The sequence below is a fragment of the Plectropomus leopardus genome, chromosome 13 (genome assembly GCF_026936395.1).
Source record: "Plectropomus leopardus strain MGB_pleo_1.0 chromosome 13, ASM2693639v1, whole genome shotgun sequence".
NCBI lineage: Eukaryota > Metazoa > Chordata > Actinopteri > Perciformes > Serranidae > Plectropomus > Plectropomus leopardus.
The window spans coordinates 315,001-332,500 of NC_142188.1; the positions used below are offsets into that span (position 1 = coordinate 315,001).

The 17,500-nt window shown below is 38.1% G+C and overlaps 2 protein-coding genes across 2 annotated transcripts in view; both read left to right on the plus strand.

The window, feature by feature from the left end:
* The first annotated feature begins 1,686 nt into the window (after window positions 1–1,686).
* LOC148187587 (uncharacterized) lies at window positions 1,687–6,035 on the plus strand. The gene is made up of 3 exons (XM_088086907.1): window positions 1,687–1,969; window positions 3,803–4,199; window positions 4,275–6,035. The coding sequence occupies exons 1-3, from the start codon at window positions 1,859–1,861 to the stop codon at window positions 5,870–5,872; spliced, it is 2,106 nt and encodes a 701-aa protein (XP_087943033.1). The 5' UTR covers window positions 1,687–1,858; the 3' UTR covers window positions 5,873–6,035.
* Window positions 6,036–6,348: 313 nt separating this feature from the next.
* Window positions 6,349–17,500, plus strand: part of apmap (adipocyte plasma membrane associated protein) — a 20,897-nt gene continuing 9,745 nt past the window's right edge. Inside the window, exons 1-6 of the mRNA XM_088086927.1 lie at window positions 6,349–6,623; window positions 7,495–7,611; window positions 9,032–9,147; window positions 9,230–9,322; window positions 17,192–17,308; window positions 17,491–17,500. The exon at window positions 17,491–17,500 is cut by the window's right edge and continues 165 nt beyond it. Of these exons, the coding sequence (XP_087943053.1) occupies window positions 6,532–6,623; window positions 7,495–7,611; window positions 9,032–9,147; window positions 9,230–9,322; window positions 17,192–17,308; window positions 17,491–17,500 (545 nt within the window). The 5' untranslated portion in view covers window positions 6,349–6,531. The remainder of the gene's footprint in view (window positions 6,624–7,494; window positions 7,612–9,031; window positions 9,148–9,229; window positions 9,323–17,191; window positions 17,309–17,490) is intronic.

The window sequence follows — 17,500 nt, forward strand, 5'->3', positions numbered from 1 at the left end:
ACTTTGGCGACGTATCGACACTAGATGACCCGTCCGTCGTCAAGGAGATCATGGAGGCCCACAAGCGCTACAGGAAGCAGACAGGAGAAGAGAAGAAGTAAGAGGGACCTCCTGTGAGGCGGGGGTGGGGCCTGATGTACGGGTGACATCACAGTTCCTCAGGTGGAGCTGGAGGCGGAGTTTTAAAACACACCTGAGAGTCAGTCACATGATGCCTTTTTAACCCTTTAAAGCCAACAGGAAGTCTGAATTTTAATATTTTTTAAAATCGAGTGAAGATTTGAGACCAGAAACGTCTGAAGGGAGTTTGAATGATTCGTGATGATTTCCTTTAATTTTCAGATTTTCATTAATCAGATGAATATTTTGTCAAGATGAAGTGATTTTAGAGATGAAAAATCTCGATGGAAGAGAAACTCTGTGAAACAGAAACGTCGAGAAATAAAGTTTCACTCACAAACTGCGTCTTTGTGTCTCTTTTACATGTCAATAAAGTTTTACACAAAGATGGCTGCAGGAACACAATGATTTTATTTTCATTTGATTTTTCTGAAAATAATTTACTGACATTTAATTTATTTACATAAAGGATTAAACTTCGACTGAGGATTTCATATTTAATGTTATATTTAAAGCTTTTCCTTAAATTTATATATTTTTTAAATTTTTGTTTTATATATATTTTATTTTATTGTATATTTTTATTTTTACACAAAAATAATTTATGGATTTGTTATTTTCCATATGCTCAAACTTACTTTATTACATAAAAATGATGAAACCGTAAAATCACATTGTATTTAGTTTGTGATCCTTTTCTTTCATTATTTTTTAATTTTATTTTATTGGATTTTTCTTTTGATTTTATAATTGTTAGAAACACATGAAAATTTGTGAATTGCAGATATTTTAAACTTATATCAATGAATTATTTGATTTATTTTTTACGTATAAAATTGTTTTATTTCAATCAGTTTTCTTTCCAAATTCACGTACTTACAGTTATTGTTACAAGTACATAAAGATTTTTATAATGTAGCTTTTTTCAGTTTAAATATATGTACTTTAATTATGTAATGACATGGATTTTTTTTTATTTTTAATTTTTTTTGTTTGTTTTTCTTTTCATATTTAATGTGTATTTTTGTTTTAACTATCATTATAAATACATAAAGGTTAACACATAACAGATATTTGAAATTTAAAAGAATGTATTTATTGAGACTGCATAAAATAATTTTTTATCGGTTGTTTTAGTTATTTGAAGTATTTTATTTCAGTTATGTTTGAGTTTTTTTATGATTATAAGGAGATAAATATTAACATATAATAGATGCTTAGATTCAAATGAATTAATTACATAAAAAGAATAAAACACTGACAAATAATTTAATATGTCATGTTTAAGTGTGTGTATTTTCTGTTGTGTTGATTTGTTACATACATCATGGATGTATTATGAGGTCTGGATACAGCCGCGGGGCTTCCTCATTATACATCCATGTTCAAACGGCCCGCCAGACACTTCCGGGAAGTATCCAAGCCTCCGTGAGTCACGTGACGCCCGAGCATTTTGAACATAGCCCTTTAAGAGATTATTTATTGTTTTATTTAAATTATAATACTTATATAACATTAGGATGTTTATTTGTTGTTTATTCTAGTGCACTATTCTAGTGGCCACCTTCTCAGTGACGTGTTTCCGGGGGCGTGTTTTCCGCGTCTGCCGTCTTCAGCTGATCCGACTCGTGATGGCGGCTCACAGGAGGAGTGTGTGAGTGTGTGTGTGTGAGTGTGAGTGTGTGTGTGTGAGTGTGTAGTTTTGGCGGTTAAAGAGTTAAAGTGACACAGACAGAAGATGCGGCGCAGAGTGGAGCAGCTGCTGCTGGAGGACTTCCTGCTGACGGCAACCAGCGACATCTGCAACACACTCACACTGACACACGAAGAAGAAGAGGAGGAGGCTCAGGTACACACACACACACACACACACACACACACACACACACACAGAGGGAGAAAACACACACACATACACAGAGGGAGAAAACACACACACATACACAAACACACAGAGGGAGAAAACATACACACACACACAGAGGGAGAAAACACACACACACACACACACACAGGGAGAAAACACACACACACACACACACATACACACACACACAGGAAAAAAACACACACACATACACACAGACAGAGGGAGAAAACACACACACACACACACACACAGAGAGGGAGAAAAAACACACACACACACACACAGAGGGAGAAAACACACACACACACACACAGAGGGAGAAAACACACACACACACACACACACACACACACACAGAGGGAGAAAACACACACACACACACACACACAGAGGGAGAAAACACACACACACACACACACACAGAGGGAGAAAACACACACACACACAGACACACAGAGGGAGAAAACACACACACACACACAAACACACAGAGGGAGAAACATACACACACACACAGAGGGAGAAACACACACACACACACAGAGGGAGAAAACACACACACACACAGAGGGAGAAAAAACACACACACACACACACAGAGGGAGAAAACACACACACACACACACAGAGGGAGAAAACACACACACACACACACACAGAGAGAGAACACACACACACACACACACAGGGAGAAAACACACACACACACACACACAGAGAGAGAAAACACACACACACACAAACACACAGAGGTAGAAAACACACACACACACAGACAGAGAGGGAGAAAAAACACACACACACACACATACACACAGAGGGAGAAAACACACACACACACGGGGAGAAACACACAGAAACACACACACACACACACACAGAGGGAGAAAACACACACACATACACACAGAGGGAGAAAAAACACACACACACACACACACAGAGAGAGAAAAAACACACACACACACACACACAGAGGGAGAAAAAACACACACACACATACACACAGAGGGAGAAAACACACACACACACGCACACGGGGAGAAACACACAGAAACACACACACAGAGGGAGAAAAAACACACACACACACACACACAGAGAGAGAAAACACACACACACACACACACACAGAGGGAGAAAACACACACACATACACACAGAGGAAGAAAACACACACACATACACACACAGAGAGGGAGAAAACACACACACATACACACAGAGGGGGAAAACACACACACGCACACAGGGAGAAACACACACACACGCACACAGGAAGAAACACACACACGCACACAGGAAGAAACACACAGAAACACATACACACACACACACAGTACTACTGGTAAAAGTAGTAAAATTATGTTATTATTATATGTTATATATATATATTATATGTTTATTTTGTTTTTAAATTATGTAAAATTATTATTAGTGGTACTATTAGAAGTATTAGCAGTAGAAGTAAAATGATGTTTATTATTATTATTACAGTAATTATTAATATTATTATTATTGTCATCATCATTAGTAGAAGTACTATTGTTATTTTCAGTATTATAACTACTAGTAGTAGTAACATTGTGTTTATTATTATTAGTAATACTCATAAAATGATGTTCATTATTCGCAGTACTCTGTCACAGAGAAATGTGACGTCATCTTCAGCTTTTAGTTTGTTTGTTTGTTTGTTTGTTTGTTTGTTTGTTTTTGTTTGTTTCATGTCGACCTGAAATCAGATTCAAACGTGTCGAGAAAATGTGTGTGTGTGTGTGTGTGTGTGTGTGTGTGTGTGTGTGTGTGTTTCAGGAGGAGCTGGAGTCTGTGATGAGGAGGCTCTGTGAGGCTCTCCTGCAGGCGCTGAGGAGGCTGCTGGAGGAGGAGCAGGAGAAGCAGCAGGAGAAGCAGCGGGAGAAGGAGGAGCAGGAGGAGCAGGAGCAGCAGCAGCAGGAGGAGCAGGAGAAGCAGCAGGAGAAGCAGCGGGAGAAGGAGGAGCAGGAGGAGCAGGAGCAGCAGCAGCAGGAGGAGCAGGAGAAGCAGCAGGAGAAGCAGCAGGAGGAGCAGGAGCAGCAGCAGCAGGAGGAGCAGCAGCAGCAGGAGGAGCAGGAGCAGCAGCAGGAGGAGCAGCAGCAGCAGCAGGAGGAGCAGCAGCAGGAGGAGCAGCAGGAGGAGGAGCAGCAGCAGGAGGAGGAGGAGCTCAGAAACGGTGAGGACTGATGACCCTCATCATGTGATCATGTGACCTTCAGGTCATCCGTGTTGACCTCTCTCCTCTCTGCAGACGAGCCTCAGCGGGACTCTGCACCTCCTGCAGCCGAAGGAGGCGCTCAGGAGGAGCTCAGCCACCAATCAGACGCTCCCTCAGCTGAGAGCAGCCACTTGGAGCAGGTTTCTGCGGCAGGCGGTAGGCGGAGCTTCAGCTGCTCCACCTGCGGGAAGCATTTCTCAGCCCGCAGCAGCGTCACGGTTCACCGGCTCGCCGTGCACGAGCGTCAGCGGCCGCACCGCTGTCGACACTGCGGGAAGGTGTTTGCCACCCGCAGCCACCTCAGGACGCACCTGACGGCCAGCTGGGGGCGCCGTGGTCAGCCGCCCACCTGTTCGTCCTGCGGCGAGACAATGGCAGCGAGATGTTGCCTCCGAGAGCACAGACTCACCTGTCAGAAGGCAGACGGCGACTTCAGGTGCGCGGCGTGCGGGAAGTCGTTCTCCAAACGCAGCTACCTATCGGCACACCGCAGAGTCCACCTGGAGGACAAACCCTTCAGATGTCCCCGCTGTCAGAAAGGCTTCACCACACGCCGCAGTGTCCACGTCCATCAGCTGACCGTCCACGGAGGGCTGCGGCCGTTCACCTGCGCTGTTTGCAGGAAGTCCTTCAGCCAGCGCGGCGGCCTCACCACTCACCTGCGGACGCACACGGGCGAGCGGCCGCACGCCTGCGAGCAGTGCGGGAATGCCTTCTCCAGCAGGAGCAGCCTGGCTGTGCACCGCCGCGTGCACACCGGAGAGAAGGCGTTCAGCTGCGACACCTGCGGGCGCAGCTTCAGCGTGGCAGCCAACCTGCGGCGCCACCAGCTCGTCCACTCGGGCCACCGGGCATTCAGCTGTGATGTGTGCGGCCGCAGCTTCACGCAGGCGGGACATTTGAAGGCGCACGGCGCCGTGCACAGCAGCGAGTGGGCGTTCATCTGCAACGCCTGCGGGAAGGGCTTCAGACAGCACAGCGCACTGCTGGCGCACGAGCGCAGCCACGCCGGCATCAAACCATACAGCTGCGGCGAGTGCGGCAAGCACTTCTCCTCGTCCACGTCACTGAAACGCCACCGGCTGACCCACGGTGAGCGGCGACCTCACACCTGCCACGAGTGCGGGAAGAGCTTCAGCAGCGCCGGCATCCTGAAGACTCACCTGCAGCTGCACGCCGCCGGCAAAGCGTTCTCCTGCGACGTGTGCAGCCGCAGCTACAGCTCGCTGAGCTACCTTAAGACGCACCGCCGCAGCCACTTGGAGGGGAAGCCGTTCAGCTGCGCTCTGTGTCAGAAAAGCTTCGCCACGCAGGCGAGCGCCAAGCTGCACCAGCGCACGCACAGCGGCGAGAAACCGTACGTGTGCGAGGTGTGCGGGAAGAGCTTCAGCGTGTCGCAGAACCTCGTCAGACACAAACGCGTCCACAGCGGCGAGAAGCCGTTCGAGTGCGGCGTCTGCGGGAAGAGATTCAGTCAGAACAACAACCTCAAGTCTCACCAGCTGGTTCACTCGGGACACAAACCCTTCAGCTGCTCCACCTGCGCACGCCGCTTCGCCGCCATGAGGAGCCTCCGAGAGCACCGCTGTGTCTCCGCCCAGGGGACGCCGGGGGACAACCACGTGTCCTGAGAGTGGACGGACAAGGGGAGGGGCTTACCACTTTAAGTGGCTGTGTTATGTGTTTAATTTACTGGGTTTTTAATTTAAAAAAAAAATTAAAAAGAAAAATTGATGATTTTTTTTTCTTTTGAATTTTTGGTTTAATAAATAAATAAGTTAATTAATTAATAAACGCTGGTTTCAGTCATTTCTTTTTTTTTTTGAATTGACAAGAATCGTATGTCTTACTCAGCAGTGCGGATCTGTTCATGTCACAGAGATGAAAAGGATGTTTTTGGATGTTTGAACTTATTTCGATTAATTTGTGTTTCTAAGACCAAATATATTTTTTCAAGTTTACTTTGTATCCTATAATGTTTTAATGTAACGACAGCGTTTTGTTTCATTCGTTCTCTTTTCTTTTTAATCACTAATTTTATTTTTATTTGAGACTTGAAAATGAAACTAAGTCGATGACGCGATTGGCGTCATAAGTAGTTTTATTTTGAAGCGTCAGAGCGGAAGCAGTCAGAGTCAGGCGTAAACAGGGTCGGATGGTCGCAGGGTTCAGTCCGGGTTTGTTCAGTCCGGGTTTGTTCCCGCTGTACCAGCTGCACACCGACGACCGAGCCGAACTGAGCCGAGCCGAGCCGAACTGATCCGAACAGAGAGAGACGTCCGCGTGCAGCATGAATGAGACGGAGGGGCTCCGGTTCCGGCGCGTGCATCGGCCGCAGGTCATCACCGACGAGCTGCCGGAGCGCCGGTACAAGGGATCCGGGTAAGAACCGAGACCGCTCAGACCCGCAGCCCGGAAAACCCCGACAGGAACGGTTCCGGTTTCGGTGCCGTCCCTTCCCCGTAGGCGCGAGCTCAGAGGCAGCAGCTGATCAGCCGATCGATTATCGATGAGCTAACCGGAAGCGGTTCCGTTTCAACGGTTAAAGCGAACAGAGAGTGATCAGACTCAGACTTCCGGTTTCATCATTAGGGACTGTTCGTTATTTATGGGGGCGGCAGTCAGCTGTGATTGGTTGGATTTAGTGTTTATTTATGTAATTTTAATTAAAGTGTAATATCGATTTTTAAAGTAAAACATTTAAACTTTTTTATTGCCTTTGAACATTTTTGGTGAATTTTCAGAGAAACATTTTTAAAAATAATTTCTTTCAATGTGACATAAATTCTTCACAGCCAGAAACATTACGGTTTATTCACCATGGCACTTTTCTTTTTTGTTTTTTAATATTGGGTGGTATAAAAAATCCCCAAAATGACCCCATTCATCACAGCCGGAAACTGTAAAAAAACCACAAAAAACAAAATAGAAATTACTGTTGAATTGTCGAATTTCCAGCAATCCTTGAAAAGCTGGTTTTGGATGAACGGGTCAAAAATCTCTTTTTCTGCGTCTCATTTAAAGTGAGTCGAAAATAAAATAAAATAAAATAAAATAAAGCGTCTGATTTGCAGCTTTACTGAACACAACACAAGTGCTGATTTAAGAGAGTGTGTGTGTGTGTGTGTCCTGTGTGTCCTGTGTGTCTGTCTTCTGTCCTGTATGTGTCCCTGTCCTGTGTGTGTCCTCTGTCTGTCCTGTGTGTGTCCTCTGTCCTGTGTCTGTCCTGTGTGTGTCCTCTGTCCTGTGTCAGGACGTACAGTGGGAAGGTGTTCCAGGTGACTCTGCTGTCTCTGGGCGGCGTCCTGCTTCTTCCTCTGCTGGTGGTCATCTTCATCCTGGAGTCTCCGATTCAGCCGGAGGTCTTCAGGTGAGCCGGAGGACTTTAGGACTGAAGGATTTCATCAGAGTCACATTTATGAGTTGTGATATTTTGAGTGACATCACAGCCTTTTTTTAGATTAAGGTTGGTAATTAGATGAAAAGAAAAAAAGCTAAAATATTTTTGATAAATTTGACAAAAATCAGTTTTCAGTGAATGAAGAAGTAAAATGTTTACATTTATTTATGTGCTATTTTGACTTTGATTTCTGTCTCTGACATCATGTTAATGTGTCAAAGTGTCTTTTTCAGGTGATTTTTAATAAATAAATAACGGTTGTTGTTGTTGTTGTGGTTGTCGTGGTGGTTGTGGTTGATGTGGTTGTCGTGGTGGTTGTGGTTGTTGTTGTGGTTGTCGTGGTCGTTGTTGTGGTTGTTGTGGTTGTTGTGGTGGTTGTGGTTGTTGTTGTGGTCGTTGTTGTGGTTGTTGTGGTTGTTGTTGTTGTGGTTGTTGTGGTCGTTGTTGTCGTGGACGTTGTGGTTGTTGTTGTGGTTGCCGTGGTCGTTGTGGTTGTTGTTGTGGTTGTCGTGGTCGTTGTGGTTGATGTGGTTGTCGTGGTGGTTGTGGTTGTTGTTGTGGTTGTCGTGGTCGTTGTTGTGGTTGTTGTTGTGGTTGTTGTGGTTGTTGTTGTTGTTGTGGTTGTTGTTGTGGTTGTTGTGGTTGTTGTTGTTGTTGTGGTTGTTGTGGTCGTTGTTGTTGTTGTGGTTGTTGTGGTCGTTGTTGTTATCGTGGACGTTGTGGTTGTTGTTGTTGTGGTTGCCGTGGTCGTTGTGGTTGTTGTTGTGGTTGTGGTTGATGTGGTTGTGGTTGTTGTTGTTGTTGTTGTTGTGGTTGTCGTGGTCGTTGTTGTGGTTGTTGTTGTTGTTGTTGTTGTGGTCATTGTTGTTGTTGTGGTTGTTGTGGTCGTTGTTGTTGTGGTTGTCGTGGACGTTGTGGTTGTTGTTGTTGTGGTTGCCGTGGTCATTGTGGTTGTTGTTGTGGTTGTCGTGGTCGTTGTGGTTGATGTTGTGGTTGTCGTGATCATTGTGGTTGTTGTTGTTGTTGTTGTTGTTGTGGTTGTCGTGGTCGTTGTTGTGGTTGTTGTTGTTGTTGTGGTTGTTGTGGTCGTTGTGGTTGTCGTGGTTGTCGTGGTCGTTGTTGTTGTTGTGGTTGTCGTGGTCGTTGTTGTTGTGGTTGTTGTTGTTGTTGTGGTCGTTTGTGTTGTTGTGGTTGTTGTTGTTGTGGTTGTCGTGGTCGTTGTTGTGGTTGTCGTGGTCGTTGTTGTGGTTGTTGTTGTTGTGGTTGTTGTGGTCGTTGTTGTGGTTGTCGTGGACGTTGTGGTTGTTGTTGTGGTTGTCGTGGTCGTTGTGGTTGTTGTTGTGGTTGTTGTTGTTGTCGTGGTTGTTGTGGTCGTTGTGGCGTTCTGCAGCCTGAAGGAGCCTCCGCTGATGAAGGGCTGCTGGGAGCCGAACCTGAAGCTGCGAGACGCCCAGAGACTCTTTGAGGACCAGATCCTGGGACCAGAGTCCATCGCCAACATTGGAGGTGAGTCTCAGTCCTCATTCAGTTTTTGCAGCTGCGGATGAAGACCATGATGACGACTGAGAGCTGTCCCGTCTGTCCACAGATGTCCTGTTTACTGGAACAGCTGATGGGAGGATCGTGAAGCTGGTCGGTCGCCGGATTCTCACCGTGACGAGACTCGGGACGCCGCCCTGCGGTGAGAAAACCTCACGCCCTGTTTAGTTCTTGTTTTTTTTAGCTTAGATTACTTTTGTTATTAAATTAAGTTTTTTTCTTTTGATGTAATTTAGTTTTGTTTTTAGTAAGTTTAGTTTAATTTAGTTTTTATTTATTTTAGTTTTTATTTGATTTAGTTTTACGCCCGGTTTAGTTCTCGTTTAGATTAATTTAGTTTTTATTTAGTTTAATTTTACGTGATTTTTTTAGTTTAGTTTAGTTTAGTTTAGTTTAGTTTAGTTTAGTTTAGTTTTTATATGATGTAGGTTTTTTTGTTTAGTTCAGTTTAGGTTAGTTTAAGTTCAGTTTAGTTCAGTTTAGTTTAGTTTAGTTCAGTTTAGTTTAGTTTAAGTTCAGTTTAGTTTAGTTTAGTTTAGTTCAGTTTATTTCAGTTTAGTTCTGTTCAGTTCAGTTTAGTTTAGTTCAGTTTAGTTTAGTTTAAGTTCAGTTTAGTTTAGTTCTGTTCAGTTTAGTTTAGTTTAGTTTAGTTTAGTTTAGTTCAGTTTCGTTTAGTTTAGTTTAGTCCGGTTTAGTTTAAGTTCAGTGTAGTTCAGTTTAGTTTAGTTTAGTTTAGTTTAGTTCTGTTCAGTTTAGTTTAAGTTCAGTTTAATTTAGTTTAGTTTAGTTCTGTTCAGTTTAGTTTAAGTTCAGTTTAATTTAGTTTAGTTTAGTTTAGTTTAGTTCTGTTCTGTTCTGTTCAGTTTAGTTTAGTTTAGTTTAGTTTAGTTCAGTTTAAGTTCAGTTTAGTTTAGTTTAGTTCAGTTTAGTTTAAGTTCAGTTTAGTTCAGTTCAGTTCAGTTTAGTTTAGTTTAGTTTAGTTTAGTTTAGTTTAGTTTAGTTTAGTTTAGTTTAGTTTAGTTCAGTTTAGTTTAGTTTAGTTTAGTACAGTTTAGTTCAGTTTCGTTTAGTTTAGTCCGGTTTAGTTTAAGTTCAGTGTAGTTCAGTTTAGTTTAGTTTAAGTTCAGTTTAATTTAGTTTAGTTTAGTTTAGTTTAGTTTAGTTTAGTTTAGTTCTGTTCAGTTTAGTTCTGTTCAGTTTAGTTTAAGTTCAGTTTAATTTAGTTTAGTTTAGTTCTGTTCTGTTCTGTTCAGTTTAGTTTAGTTTAGTTTAGTTTAGTTCTGTTCAGTTTAGTTTAAGTTCAGTTTAATTCAGTTTAGTTTAGTTCTGTTCAGTTTAGTTTAAGTTCAGTTTAATTTAGTTTAGTTCTGTTCTGTTCTGTTCAGTTTAGTTTAGTTTAGTTCAGTTTAAGTTCAGTTTAGTTTAGTTTAGTTCAGTTTAGTTTAAGTTCAGTTTAGTTTAGTTCAGTTCAGTTCAGTTTAGTTTAGTTTAGTTTAGTTCTGTTCAGTTTAGTTTAGTTTAGTTTAGTTTAGTTCAGTTTAAGTTCAGTTTAGTTTAGTTTAGTTCAGTTTAGTTTAGTTTAAGTTCAGTTTAGTTTAGTTCAGTTTAGTTTAGTTCAGTTCAGTTTAGTTTAGTTTAGTTTAGTTCTGTTCAGTTTAGTTTAGTTTAGTTTATTTTAGTTCAGTTTCATTTAGTTTAGTTCGGTTTAGTTTAAGTTCAGTGTAATTCAGTTTAGTTTAGTTCTGTTCAGTTTAGTTTAGTTTAAGTTCAGTTTAGTTTCATTTAGTTTAGTTCAGTTTAGTTTAGTTTAGTTCAGTTTAGTTCAGTTTAGTTTAGTACTGTTCAGTTTAGTTTAGTTTAAGTTCAGTTTAGTTTCATTTAGTTTAGTTTAGTTTAAGTTCAGTTCAGTTTAGTTCAGTTTAGTTTAGTTTAGTTTAGTTCAGTTTAGTTTAGTTTAAGTTCAGTTTAGTTTAGTTCAGTTTAGTTTAGTTTAAGTTCAGTTTAGTTTAGTTTAGTTTACTTCTGTTCAGTTTAGTTTAAGTTTAGTTTAGTTTAAGTTCAGTTTAGTTTAGTTTAGTTTAGTTCTGTTCAGTTTAGTTTAGTTTAGTTTAGTTTAGTTCAGTTTAGTTCAGTTTAGTTTAGTACTGTCCAGTTTAGTTTAGTTTAGTTTAAGTTCAGTTTAGTTCAGTTTAGTTTAGTTTAGTTTAAGTTCAGTTCAGTTTAGTTCAGTTTAGTTTAGTTTAGTTCAGTTTAGTTTAGTTTAAGTTCAGTTTAGTTTAGTTCAGTTTAGTTTAGTTTAAGTTCAGTTTAGTTTAGTTTAGTTTACTTCTGTTCAGTTTAGTTTAAGTTTAGTTTAGTTTAAGTTTAGTTTAGTTTAGTTTAGTTCTGTTCAGTTTAGTTTAGTTTAGTTTAGTTTAAGTTCAGTTTAGTTTAGTTTAGTTCAGTTTAGTTTAGTTCTGTTCAGTTTAGTTTATTTTAAGTTCAGTTTAGTTTAGTTCAGTTTAGTTTAGTTTAAGTTCAGTTTAGTTTAGTTTAGTTCTGTTCAGTTTAGTTTAAGTTTAGTTTAGTTTAGTTTGGTTTAAGTTCAATTCAGTTTAGTTCAGTTTAGTTTAATTCAGTTTAGTTTAGTTCTGTTCAGTTTAGTTTAGTTTAAGTTCAGTTTAGTTTAGTTCAGTTTAGCTTAGTTTAAGTTTAGTTTAGTTTAGTTTAAGTTTAGTTTAGTTTAGTTCTGTTCAGTTTAGTTTAAGTTTAGTTCAGTTTAGTTTAGTTTAGTTTAGTTCAGTTTAGTTTAGTTCTGTTTAGTTTAGTTTAGTTTAGTTTAAGTTCAATTCAGTTTAGTTCAGTTTAGTTTAGTTTAGTTTAGTTTAGTTTAGTTCAGTTTAGTTTAGTTCTGTTTAGTTTAGTTTATTTTAAGTTCAGTTTAGTTTAGTTCAGTTTAGTTTAGTTTAAGTTCAGTTTAGTTTAGTTTAGTTCTGTTCAGTTTAGTTTAAGTTTAGTTTAGTTTAGTTTGGTTTAAGTTCAATTCAGTTTAGTTCAGTTTAGTTTAATTCAGTTTAGTTTAGTTCTGTTCAGTTTAGTTTAGTTTAAGTTCAGTTTAGTTTAGTTTGGTTTAAGTTCAGTTCAGTTTAGTTTAGTTTAGTTCAAGTTCAGTTTAGTTTAGTTCTGTTCTGTTTAGTTTAGTTTAAGTTTAGTTCAGTTCAGTTTAGTTTAGTTTAGTTTAGTTTAAGTTTAAGTTTAGTTCAGTTTAGTTTAGTTTAGTTTAGTTTAGTTTAAGTTCAGTTTAGTTTAGTTCAGTTTAGTTTAAGTTCAGTTTAGTTTAGTTTAGTTTAGTTCTGTTCAGTTTAGTTTAAGTTCAGTTTAATTTAGTTTAGTTCTGTTCAGTTTAGTTTAGTTTAGTTTAGTTTAGTTTAGTTTAGTTCAGTTTAAGTTCAGTTTAGTTTAGTTTAGTTCAGTTTAGTTTAAGTTCAGTTTAGTTCAGTTCAGTTCAGTTTAGTTTAGTTTAGTTTAGTTTAGTTCAGTTTAGTTTAGTTTAGTTTAGTTTAGTTTAGTTCAGTTTCGTTTAGTTTAGTCCAGTTTAGTTTAAGTTCAGTGTAGTTCAGTTTAGTTTAGTTTAAGTTCAGTTTAATTTAGTTTAGTTTAGTTTAGTTTAGTTTAGTTTAGTTTAGTTCTGTTCAGTTTAGTTTAAGTTCAGTTTAATTTAGTTTAGTTTAGTTCTGTTCTGTTCTGTTCAGTTCAGTTTAGTTTAGTTTAGTTTAGTTTAGTTCAGTTTAGTTTAGTTCAGTTTAAGTTCAGTTTAGTTTAGTTTAGTTCAGTTTAGTTCAGTTTAAGTTCAGTTTAGTTTAGTTCAGTTCAGTTTAGTTTAGTTTAGTTTAGTTTAGTTCTGTTCAGTTTAGTTTAGTTTAGTTTAGTTTAGTTTAGTTCAGTTTAGTTTAGTACTGTCCAGTTTAGTTCGGTTTAGTTTAAGTTCAGTTTAGTTCAGTTTAGTTTAGTTCTGTTCAGTTTAGTTTAGTTTAAGTTCAGTTCAGTTTCATTTAGTTTAGTTCAGTTTAGTTCAGTTTAGTTTAGTTTAGTTCAGTTTAGTTCAGTTTAGTTTAGTTCTGTTTAGTTTAGTTTAGTTTAGTTTAAGTTCAGTTTAGTTCAGTTTAGTTTAGTTTAGTTTAGTTTAAGTTCAGTTCAGTTTAGTTCAGTTTAGTTTAGTTTAGTTTAAGTTCAGTTTAGTTTAGTTCAGTTTAGTTTAGTTTACTTCTGTTCAGTTTAGTTTAAGTTTAGTTTAGTTTAAGTTTAGTTTAGTTCAGTTTAGTTTAGTTCTGTTCAGTTTAGTTTATTTTAAGTTCAGTTTAGTTTAGTTCAGTTTAGTTTAAGTTCAGTTTAGTTTAGTTTAGTTTAGTTCTGTTCAGTTTAGTTTAAGTTTAGTTTAGTTTAGTTTGGTTTAAGTTCAATTCAGTTTAGTTCAGTTTAGTTTAATTCAGTTTAGTTTAGTTCTGTTCAGTTTAGTTTAGTTTAAGTTCAGTTTAGTTTAGTTTGGTTTAAGTTCAGTTTAGTTTAGTTTAGTTCAAGTTCAGTTTAGTTTAGTTCTGTTCTGTTTAGTTTAGTTTAAGTTTAGTTCAGTTCAGTTTAGTTTAAGTTCAGTTTAGTTTAGTTTAGTTTAGTTTAGTTCTGTTCAGTTTAGTTTAAGTTTAGTTTAGTTTAGTTTAGTTCTGCTCAGTTTAGTTTAGTTTAAGTTCAGTTTAGTTTAGTTTAGTTCAGTTTAGTTCAGTTTAAGTTCAGTTTAGTTTAGTTCAAGTTCAGTTTAGTTTAGTTCTGTTCTGTTCTGTTCTGTTTAGTTTAGTTTAAGTTTAGTTCAGTTCAGTTTAGTTTAGTTTAAGTTCAGTTTAGTTTAGTTTAGTTTAGTTCTGTTCAGTTTAGTTTAAGTTTAGTTTAGTTTAGTTTAGTTCTGCTCAGTTTAGTTTAGTTTAAGTTCAGTTTAGTTTAGTTTAGTTCAGTTTAGTTCAGTTTAAGTTCAGTTTAGTTTAGTTCAAGTTCAGTTTAGTTTAGTTCTGTTCTGTTCTGTTCTGTTTAGTTTAGTTTAAGTTTAGTTCAGTTCAGTTTAGTTTAGTTTAAGTTCAGTTTAGTTTAGTTTAGTTTAGTTCTGTTCAGTTTAGTTTAAGTTTAGTTTAGTTTAGTTTAGTTCTGCTCAGTTTAGTTTAGTTTAAGTTCAGTTTAGTTTAGTTTAGTTCAGTTTAAGTTCAGTTTAGTTTAGTTCAGTTCAGTTTAGTTTAGTTTAGTTCTGTTCAGTTTAGTTTAGTTTAGTTTAGTTCAGTTTCATTTAGTTTAGTTCGGTTTAGTTTAAGTTCAGTGTAATTCAGTTTAGTTTAGTTCTGTTCAGTTTAGTTTAGTTTAAGTTCAGTTCAGTTTCATTTAGTTTAGTTCAGTTTAGTTCAGTTTAGTTTAGTTTAGTTCAGTTTAGTTCAGTTTAGTTTAGTACTGTCCAGTTTAGTTTAGTTTAGTTTAAGTTCAGTTTAGTTCAGTTTAGTTTAGTTTAGTTTAAGTTCAGTTCAGTTTAGTTCAGTTTAGTTTAGTTTAGTTTAGTTTAAGTTCAGTTTAGTTTAGTTCAGTTTAGTTTAGTTCAGTTTAGTTTAGTTTACTTCTGTTCAGTTTAGTTTAAGTTTAGTTTAGTTTAAGTTTAGTTTAGTTCAGTTTAGTTTAGTTCTGTTCAGCTTAGTTTATTTTAAGTTCAGTTTAGTTTAGTTCAGTTTAGTTTAAGTTCAGTTTAGTTTAGTTTAGTTTAGTTCTGTTCAGTTTAGTTTAAGTTTAGTTTAGTTTAGTTTGGTTTAAGTTCAATTCAGTTTAGTTCAGTTTAGTTTAATTCAGTTTAGTTTAGTTCTGTTCAGTTTAGTTTAGTTTAAGTTCAGTTTAGTTTAAGTTTGGTTTAAGTTCAGTTCAGTTTAGTTTAGTTTAGTTCAAGTTCAGTTTAGTTCTGTTCTGTTCTGTTCTGTTCTGTTTAGTTTAGTTTAAGTTTAGTTCAGTTCAGTTTAGTTTAGTTTAAGTTCAGTTTAGTTTAGTTTAGTTTAGTTTAGTTCTGTTCAGTTTAGTTTAAGTTTAGTTTAGATTAGTTTAGTTTAGTTCTGCTCAGTTTAGTTTAGTTTAAGTTCAGTTTAGTTTAGTTCAGTTTAGCTTAGTTTAAGTTTAGTTTAGTTTAGTTTAAGTTTAGTTTAGTTTAGTTCTGTTCAGTTTAGTTTAAGTTTAGTTTAGTTTAGTTTAGTTTAAGTTCAATTCAGTTTAGTTCAGTTTAGTTTAGTTTAGTTTAGTTCAGTTTAGTTTAGTTCTGTTTAGTTTAGTTTAGTTTAGTTTAGTTCTGTTCAGTTTAGTTTAAGTTTAGTTTAGTTTAGTTTAGTTTAGTTCTGCTCAGTTTAGTTTAGTTTAAGTTCAGTTTAGTTTAGTTCAGTTTAGCTTAGTTTAAGTTTAGTTTAGTTTAAGTTTAGTTTAGTTTAGTTTAGTTCTGTTCAGTTTAGTTTAAGTTTAGTTTAGTTTAGTTTAGTTTAAGTTCAATTCAGTTTAGTTCAGTTTAGTTTAGTTTAGTTCAGTTTAGTTCTGTTTAGTTTAGTTTAGTTTAGTTTAGTTTAGTTTAGTTTAAGTTCAATTCAGTTTAGTTCAGTTTAGTTTAGTTTAGTTTAGTTCAGTTTAGTTTAGTTCTGTTTAGTTTAGTTTAGTTTAGTTTAGTTTAGTTTAGTTTAGTTTAGTTTAGTTTAAGTTCAGTTCAGTTTAGTTCAGTTTAGTTTAGTTTAGTTTAGTTTAGTTTAGTTCTGTTTAGTTCTGTTTAGTTTAGTTTAGTTTAGTTTAGTTCAGTTTAGTTTAGTTTAGTTTAGTTTAGTTTAGTTCTGTTTAGTTTAGTTTAGTTTAGTTTAGTTTAGTTTAGTTTAGTTTAGTTCAGTTTTGGTGAGTAATGTCCGTGGGTTCAGTCAGTGGTCCCTTTGAGCAGGGCGCTGACCTTTGACCTGCTGGTGTGTTCAGTCTGACATTTCTGCAGCAGCCAGAGAGTCAGTCAGAGACCAGCAGACACTCTGAGACGTCCTGTCCACCGTGTCCTCTCCACCGTGTCCTCTCCACCGTGTCCTCTCCACCGTGTCCTCGCTCAAACGCCAAACACACACATTCAACACTCGGGTCAAAGACACTCGGGTCAAAGACACTCGGGTCAAAGACACTCGGGTCAAAGACACTCGGGTCAAAGACACTCGGGTCAAAGACACTCGGGTCAAAGACACTCGGGTCAAAGACAGACTCACACTGAGGAGGAACACAGCGTTCAGTCAGGCGGTTAGGAGGATCTTATTTTGGCGGTTAGGAGGATCTTATTTTGGCGGTTAGGAGGATCTTATTTTGGCGGTTAGGAGGATCTTATTTTGGCGGTTAGGAGGATCTTATTTTGGCGGTTAGGAGGATCCTCCGTTTGGTCGCTGCAGGAAAACTTTAAAAAGTGAGACACTGAATGATTGATTCAAGTTTAATGCAGATTCTTGATTTTATTTCATCTGCGTCAAATGTCAAAATATATAAATAATAAATAATAAACATATATAAATAATAAATATATAAAAAAAACAAATGATTAACATATAAATAATAAATAATAAAAATAGAAATATAGAAATAATAAACATAGAAATATAAAAAAGAATTATTAATTATTCGAGTGTGTGTGTTTGTGTGTATGTGTGTGCACGTATGTGTGTGTGTGTGTGTGTGTGTGTGTGTGTGTGTGTGTGCGGGTGTGTGTGTGTGTGTGTGTGTGTGTGTGTGTGTGTGTGTGTGTGTGTGTGTGTGTGTGTGTGTGCATGTGTGTGTGTGTGTGTGTGTGTGTGTGTGTGTGTGTGTGTGTGTGTGTGTGTGTGTGTGTGTGTGTGTGTGTGTGTGTGTGTGTGTGTGTGTGTGTGTGTGTGTGTGTGTGTGTGTGTGTGTGTGTGTGTGCACGTGTGTGTGTGTGTGTGTGCACGTGTGTGTGTGTGTGTGTGTGTGTGTGTGTCTCCTGCAGGCTCCAGAGACGACGAGTCCAGCTGTGGGAGACCTCTGGGGATCAGAGTTGGACCCAACGGGACTCTGTTTGTAGCCGATGCTTACCTGGGAGTGTTTGAGGTCAACCCCACCACAGGTCAGAGTCCAGCACAGTCCAGCAGAGTCCCCTACAGTCTCTCAGAGTCTCACATAGTCCTATAAAGTCTCTACAAGACTCTTTGTTGTCTGTCTCTCTGAGTCTCTGCGTGTCTGTGTTGTCTCTGTGAGTCTCTGCACCGTCTCTCCGAGTCTCTGAGTCTCTGCGCCGTCTCTCTGCAGGTGAGGCGAC